Source organism: Protopterus annectens, chromosome 8.part0, assembly GCF_019279795.1.
Source record: "Protopterus annectens isolate FY-2018-M chromosome 8.part0, PAN1.0, whole genome shotgun sequence".
In the NCBI taxonomy this organism is placed as follows: Eukaryota; Metazoa; Chordata; order Ceratodontiformes; family Protopteridae; genus Protopterus; species Protopterus annectens.
In genome coordinates this window covers 1,532,297,932-1,532,306,547 of record NC_056741.1, presented here as the reverse complement: position 1 = coordinate 1,532,306,547, position 8,616 = coordinate 1,532,297,932, and the positions used below count along the sequence as shown (strand labels likewise).

Genomic DNA, 8,616 nt, shown 5'->3' with positions numbered 1-8,616 from the left:
CAGTCGAGCATCTGTACGGATCCCATATACATATGTGTATATATATATATATATATATATATATATATATATATATATATATATGTATATACATATATATAAGCTTACTATCAAAATTCTGAAACACAGTTGTTAGAGTAATGACTTACTCGAAAAAAGGTTGGAAAGGAATGCATTGTTCACTCAAAAAAATGAAAGCAGTAATGTTGATAATTCTAATTTGACATTATGGACATTACCCATCTTATCTTGATGTCTGGTGATTTACTGCAAACATTTTTCAGGGGGGAAAGCCCCTCTACACCCCATAATCCCTGCTAATTATATATTCCACCTCCAGGATCGCACTACAGTGAGGAAAAGGGTAACATCCCTATCCCCACTGAAGTGTGATCACCAATCAGAATGTCACAACAGCAAATACACACTAGCATTCACTGTTGTGGAGTTGAACATTAAGTGCCATCTAACATTTTGATAGTATGTATATATCTAAATATATGGATACTATGTGGTTTATCACTGCATGCATTTCATTGTGTGCGAAAATGCTAGAATGCTGGTGCTTTTCGTCAATGGTAAACTGGCTGCATTGTGTAATGGTCGAAGTTCATTAGATCAGCTATTACATAATTCAAAAAGCTTCCCGCTTTCTTTAAGTTTGTGCAACCTTGGAGTTATTGTATTTAATTCCACATTGCATGGTTTGACCCCCATTCATAAATGTTGTTTTCCTGTTTTACCTTTGGTAATTGGAAATGTAACCTATTGGTTTACATCTGAGATTACTTTTTTGATGACTTTAGAGGTGATGTTTTGAGTTTTAATCTAACTCACTGGCAATTATTCATTATAAATTCATATACATAGTTGTCATTCAAACTGCTAACAACTCATTTGATCAATCAGCTTGCATGGATATAAAACTGAACAACAGCACAAAGATGTGAGTGGACTGCACACTTTTTTGACTCACATTTGGTTGAATTCAAGTTTCATACAGAGCAGGTATGTAGGAGTGGGCAGGAAATTAATGTTTGACTGAAAAGGTAGTGGTTGTTTAAATGTGCAAGATCAGGTTATAGTAGGTAGTGTTGTTGTTGTTGTGTCTTTCGGCTTTTCCCAGTTAGGGGTCGCCACAGCGGAACACTGGTCCGCTAATGATTGGCAGTAGATAGTGGGTAGTGTACGTGTGCAAATGTTTGCTGGGTTGAGATAGAGTTAGTGATAGGAAAAGGACAGATTTAGTGTTGTGACTGCTTGAAGGTGTGAGTGTTCTGTGCCTTCTGTCTTATGTAGTAACACTTTTAGGGAAAGGAATTCTAGCATTTTAAGGAGTAGGTTTAGTATTAGAGAGAGAGTTTGCATATGAGTAATATGCTGTAAGGGGGCAAAGCCCAGAGTTAACTAAGTTTATTACAATTATCCATTTATTTTAGCTATACACCATTTAGCATATTTGATGGTATGTGTATACATTTCAATTTAACTTAACAGAGGAAGATGTCTGGCAGTTTGTCTAGCATTTGGCTTTGAAGATTAAGGATCTGTTAATGAGCCACTTCCTGTGGTTCAGTGGTGCAAGGTTTGATTCCCTCAGCTTCCATTGTCTGACTGCGTAACTCTGGGGAAGTTACTTAACCAGACACTGCTCCCAGTCTGAGGCTGAAAAAGGTCCATGAGGATCATTGCTCTAACCCAGAAAAGAAATACAAATAAATAAATAAATAAATAAATAAATAAATAAATAAGAAAGAAAGACATAGAGAGAGGCAGAATGACTGAGTACCTTTGGTGGGGATGGCTGGCTTGGAGGTGGTGAAATGCAACTGTTCATGTATCCAGATAAACCAGTCTGAGCTTAAAGCATGAGACAATCATACTTACATGAGGACGGCTACATATGATAACAGCTAATACAGATCTGGAACAGAATGTGTTGGAAAGCCTGAACTCATCTCCTGGATTACATTGTATCAGTTTGCACTTAAACCATATAAGATATATATGCTGTGAAAACTTACCTTAACGTAAGAAGAGGTGTCTGGCACAGTCTGAAACATAGTCATTGATTTTCAGATGTCCTTGCAGGAAGGACCTTTGTTTATTGCCTATTCAAAAATAAAGACAATTTTCAAGAATAAATATACATTTTGCAGTGCAGTAAATTCAAGTTAATTACATTAACTGATTTAAAAACAATGCCTCCAAGCAGACACACACACACACACACACACACACACACACACACACACACAAATATACCCGCATGCATGCACAATGCTCAATATACCTCACAACTCCTTTGCCTAAAAATTCTAGACAAACAAGCAATAATGGAGGGACAAATACTAGAAAATCAGCAATAAGCTTCAGTAATTTACCGGAAAATCAAAAATAAGTGACAGGTCAAAAATATGAGGGAAAACTGGGTTCCTTTTGTGAAATCAGGGACAGATGGGTGGCATGCTCCTCAAAGTCACTTTGGAATTGTGGAGGAAAGGCATAAATGTATGACAAGAGCTGTTATGTGCACAGAGCTTTTTCTTTTTCTGCGCCCTGATGCCACTCAGGGTAGCGAGGCATAGTTCTCAGCCTTCCATCTCCAGACTATGGAGCACTGCTTTGTGATCTGGAAGAAATGGTAGGAAGTGTTACACTTACTTACTAACAACTTCAGCAAGGGTGATCATAGCAGGTTAAAATGTATTCTTTTAAAAGTAGAACTGCTACCTATTAAGAAATCAGGCTCTCTGTCAGGAATATGTTCTTTTAGAAGTAGAACTGCTACCTGTTAAGAAATTAGGATCTCTGTCAGGAAATTCGGAAAGCAGCATCTCTGTCAGTAAATTCAGTTTTGAACAGAGTACTTTTCTGGTATTTTGAATTATTCTGAGAGCTGACATATTTCTGAAGTATATTTCCCAAGTGCTTAGTGTTTCACTTTAATTTTCTATTTGCATTTAAATTATTTTGTCAGAACAGACTTCTATTTATTTCATCTGGTATCCCGGGTAATGTGAAATGTGACCATTAGCAGGTGGGTTATACTTAATCAAAATAATCCTCTTCATTATGTAACTTAGGAGAAGGCTGAAGTACACAAAAGGTCTGAGGATTATTTTTGTCACTGTAAAATCACAGATCTGTCCTCCAGTTAATCTTTACCTCCACTCATGTAAAATGACATATACATTTCTTCAGTATAAATTATAATGTTATGAATAAAACATAAATTCTGGAAAATTGTAAAATACACCTTGCAGGAAACAGTGTACAAGTACTATACATTCTACTTTCTGTCATTATTTCATTAGTATGATTTTTCAAACTGTAGGTTTTTAGTGTAATAGTTTCAACAAGCATACCAGCTGCAAAACAATATTACAAACATAACATGGGCATGTTTACACATTTGCTGGTATGTTTCATTTAGCATATTCATTTAGCATATTATTTACACTTTCTTCATAACTCTTGTTTTATTGATAATTAACTTTGATATCATAATTGTTAACATTGAAAGAAAAGCAATACATGGATGTGGCAGTGGGTGGGGCAAAGACCGAGGCTTTTGTCTGTTTTTTGGCCCTTCCAGAGGTCGTGATTCTACTTAAAAGGAGTTTTGACAAATGAATTAGTTAAGAAAAAAATCTTAAGACGGACTTGTCTGATAAGACTCTCTGAATGACGGTTATAGTATGAAATCCTTATCGTTGGTACACCGAGGAACCAGTATTTGGACAATATCTGAAAAACTGAGCCCCCCCTCAAAAGTGCCGAAAAAATGAACTGCAAGCCATCCACCCCCACCCCCGCGCTGCAAACATAAAAAACGCACAGGCAGCAATTTTTATTTGGAAAATAACGATCGGGGTTGTCCTTGTCATTTGTTTATGGCATTTGACTCTGGGACAACTTAACCTCTGCACCTGTAAATTTACCTCCTCTATATAGTCTGAGTTGCCCCTGATCCCACAGACCGTCCCTGAATTGTGGCTTTTTGGTAAATCATTGAGGACTGCAGTCATTAAATAATGACAGATATTTAATTGTTGGTCTTCATATCGTTCAAGAAATGTTTGACAGTGGAAAATCAGCTGTTCTCGCAGCTTTATAAGTTTATAAGAGCAATAGTTAACGTCTGACCAAGGCTTTGGGCATTTGTCCCTGATTATTTTGGGGTTTGTCCCTGATTCTTGAGCTAACATGATTGTGGACCCTTTCGGCGTGGAACAGCGTGGGCCATGGAGTTTTTAAGACTAAACAGGGAAGGTTCCTGTTAATTATATACAGCCGACGTGTACATGCAGTTGGGTTGTCTGTACTAGTTTATCACATAAGCCAGCTCAGATGAACAGAACAAGGGCTCTACACAGGACATGCAGTGAATGACAGCTGTTGAGAACCTTTAACCGCTCTTTGTGGCTTACAGGAAACGTTTAAATTGCAATGTTCCCTTTTCTGAGCAGCAGTCAGACCTTCAGAGTAATTATTCTGAATTAAACTGAGTGACATCTGGGTTTCAGGAGCCTGTTACTTTCTTAGAATTCTTGATAATTTACACAGGATTTAATATTTATCTCCTTCTTTATTACTGTTACTTTTTAAACAGTGCCCACTGACTTGGTGTTTCAGCTGGTTATCACTATTTCAGTTAACAAGACATTTCTTTAGTCCAGCACAGCTCCTTGCCTCATAAAATAACGCTGGAAACTAGGTATCAGGTCGAGCCTGTCCCAGGACAGACAGAAGTAAGGACAGAAACATTTCTTGTTTTCTAATGTGGAAGGAACCCAAGGCGTGTTTTAACATTGCTGCAGAAGCTGAGGTCAGAGGGCAGCTGACTGCAAACGTTTTTCAGGAAGCTGGCAAATCATTGCAAATAAACTCTTGTTTCCTGATCACTAATGGTGTGTGTACATGATGGCATAAGATGCAAAGGCATCATTCCTTGTTATCTGATGAATGGGTACACTAGCAGAACGAAAACTCCTCCTTGGAGCTTTCAATTCATGGTGCAGATTGAGTAGATAATGGTGCAGACTGGCACGCTGTAATACCACAGTTCACCATGATATAGCTCTGCCATCCCTTCTTTTCCCCGGACTGTATGGTGGTCGGTGCCAGAACCCCTCATTGGCTTTAGGCTACAGGGGATTGCGTAGTCTTTTCACAGCTCTAGGTGCCTTATAGTTTTGCTTCTAATTCTCTTTATATTAGTCACTGTTTCCAGGTTTGCCACTGTCTTTTTTCAGTTGTTAGCCTGGTTTCATGTTAAATGTCCTCCTACTAGCCTAGCCATGCCATTCCGCTATCTCAGTCTGCCAGCAAACCAGTACTTCCCTTCAGTCCAATTATCGCATAGCGGTACAGTTGATATAAATCAGTTCGTTGAATTAGTATGGTCATTTAAAATGCAGTTCTTAATGTGGAGCAGCACTTCATTTCTGGAGACTCGTTACATTATACCACCTTAAGTGCTCTGGTACTTCTGAAACCTAAATAAACTATTTAGTAAGTGTTGTGTTACCAACTGGCTTACTGATAGAACCCACACTGTCAAAGTACACAACTCCAAATCCAGCTCCATACTAGTGACAAGTGGAGTACTTCAGCGTTCAGTCCTGGGACAGCTCTTGTTTGGCATCTGCTTCTTTGAAGTATAGGCCAACACTAAGGGACTCTGGCTAACAAAGTTTGCAGATGACTGCAAACTGGGAGCCATTATTGAATCCCCACATGATGTGGATATTCTACAAAAGGGCCTTAGAGAAACAAATGCTAGGTGCCATAGCCATGGTTTCAAAGTCACTGCCAAGAAATGTTAGTTATCCCCTTTGGGAAAAAACATGTACCCCTGAATTACCACATAGGTGGCAGTACATTAAACACTGAAAGTGTGATAAGAGACTTAGGGACACAGGTGGACAGTCATCTCACCTTCGATAACCACATCACCACAACAGTCAGGAAATCCTTCTATGTTGCACACGTCATCACTAAGGGCTTTTCATCCAGAAAAAAGGAGGTCATTGTCCCACTGTACTCATCCCTCATTAGACCCATTATAGAATACAACACCCCATTTGGTATGTACCTCTCAAGACATCTGCAACAACTGGAAAGGCTGCAGAAATACCTCACTAAAAGAATCACAGGCCTAAAGCAGATGCCCTATGCTGACCGTCTAAATAAACTCCACCTATACTCTGTCACATATCGTCTACTCAGAGGTGATCTCTGCTTAACATACAAGGCCATGTCAAACCCAGAGCTGTTGGACATGCTACACTTAAAGAAATCCCAATTCCTCAGAGACATACACTCCAGGGATCTAAACCTTGTCATCACAATGAACAAAACATGCTGGAGGGATAGGTTCCTGACCCAGAGACTCCCCATACTCTGGAATAGGCTACCCATACATGTCAAGCAGAGTGCCTCCTTGGCCCTCTTCAAAAGGAACCTTGATGATTGGATGGGAGATAGGAAATTCACCCCAGGGATCACGTCAGTCACCTTGCTAGACAGGGGACCAGAGAAGTAAATATTCTGGGAAGAAATAGCCAGGGAACCGATATGGCTAGGCTTGTATAGACCCTAGGGCCAATAACCTAGTACCCACCTATGAAGCTATGAACTTGGTAAACTCAAAGGAATGCACTTGGTGGCTTTTTTCATTTATCATAGGACTCTGACACCCATATCTGCGAGACTTGACAGGTCAGGAGCTCGTTATAAACTATGACCCCCCCAATAATACCTTTGCGGTTGCATTTCAAGAATCCCAAGTCATGTTTTGCAGGATTTTCGATTATTTATTAAATAGTATACCACTTTCTTTCTGTAAAATCTGATGAAACCTACCAATGAACACAACAAACCAGGAAAGCCTTGTCCCAGGTGGTGTAGGTGTTCTATCTACTTATGACCCCCCCCCCCCAAAAAAAAACTGTTAAATATCAGAAGGGGCTATCAAGGTGGAAACTGCTTGCAATTAATTAACCTTCCAGTGTTATCGCTGAACATAGAGCAGCATTGAGATTATGTTTCCTGTAACAACATAAAAGGTTCTACACTTTTTTCATTAAGCATATCTAGAAAATATTAAAAGGTTAAGAAGATATCTACTCTTAAGGACAAGGGAGATTTCTGAAAGGCAGTTAGTCTGGTCAGACCAAATTTTGAAAGGAAGTTTATATTGCAACACTTTTTAATACAAAACCACTGCCTTCTCTCTCTCTCTCACTGTCTCTCTCTCTCTCACACACACACACACACACACACACACACACACACACACACACACACACACACACGTCTTAAATCATGTAACAGTTGACATCACTTCTTCCGGTAGAACTGTCTCGCTAACACAGAAGCCAAAAGTGTTAAATGAAGAAAGACTTACTTTGTAAGTACTTTATAAGCTGACAATACTATATTTTACAAAATATTAAATGCTATTATCTTAGCACATATTGTCAACATCAACAATGCAATTACTCCTGTCTACTAAGAAGAAAATTAAAACTGTGTTTACAGTAACTAAGTTACTTCTTGTAGTGAATAAGTGCAGCCTGGTGATTGTAGCAGAGTGTCCCGTTTAGTTTTGCTCCTGGGCTGAAATCCGATTTGCTCAGACTACATATTAGTCAGGGACGTGAAATGCACCGGCAAGATTACAATAATATATCGTGTGTTTTGCATCTTTTATTTTATTTATTTATTTATTTTGCTTAATGTGGCCCTGGTAACAAAAGAATACATTTTGATACTGTTTTTTTTTTCTACAACACTTTGCGAGAAGCTAAACTTCAAAAGGAAACTTTGAAGGCACGTATTTTGTTGTGAACATAATTGCCTACACCAGGAGTCAGAACAAGTGCTAATGTGGGCTTTTGACTTTTGAAAGGGAAAGGGGCACTTTTGCTCCCCCCCCCCCAAAAAAAAAACGCTGCCTTTTTGGACTTACCTTTTCCACGTCTCGCAGGTCAGGTCTAAAACACTACAAAAACTCCACAAGGGAACTTGAAGCACAAAACAGGAACACAATGTTTTATGCAGGTCAACACAGAGATGCTATTCACTCATTTCATGTTCATATCCTAAAGTCTTGCCTCGGCTCCAGCCACTCTCATTTCAGCCACTGACATCAGCAGAGGAAAGAAATATATAAACCTTGTTTTTTTCATAAAGATCCTTTTGTTAGAATATACGTTACAATTAGTTCTTATATTCGGAGAGTTGTTTTACATCGGATCCAGACTAACAAGCCAAATCCCCATCTCCATCTGCTTGTTTCTGAAGCCTTGAGGGCTTCGCCAGTATTGTTTTCCTGCAGAGGTAAAGTTAGACTCCCCCTCCCAAGAATGGAAAGGAAAGGAAAAGTTAAGCCAAGAAGGGACGCTGAGAGGAGCTCCAGTTCTACTCTGAGTTTAGACTTCTGCTTTTCTTAAAGAATTTGTTACCACGCTACTGACCAAAGACATGTCTTTAGCATCGGTCAGCTAATGCGTGACCTGCCAAATCTATCAGTAAAATAGTTGCAGTTTAATGTGTCACATGTATTTATTTATGTTAGGTATTCTCACTGGCAGCCAAGCTAATCCA

General features: G+C 39.0%; 1 protein-coding gene across 2 annotated transcripts in view; it reads right to left on the bottom strand.

Moving 5' to 3' along the window:
• FLI1 (Fli-1 proto-oncogene, ETS transcription factor) overlaps positions 1-8,299 on the bottom strand; it is a 695,335-nt gene extending 687,036 nt beyond the window's left edge. For both annotated transcript variants that reach the window (XM_044081108.1, XM_044081111.1), the window contains exons 1-2: positions 7,979-8,299; positions 2,025-2,111 (exon numbers count right to left, since the gene is read on the bottom strand). In XM_044081108.1, coding sequence (XP_043937043.1) covers positions 2,025-2,069 — 45 coding nt within the window. In that variant the 5' untranslated portion in view covers positions 2,070-2,111; positions 7,979-8,299. The remainder of the gene's footprint in view (positions 1-2,024; positions 2,112-7,978) is intronic.
• Between the last annotated feature and the right edge of the window lie 317 nt (positions 8,300-8,616).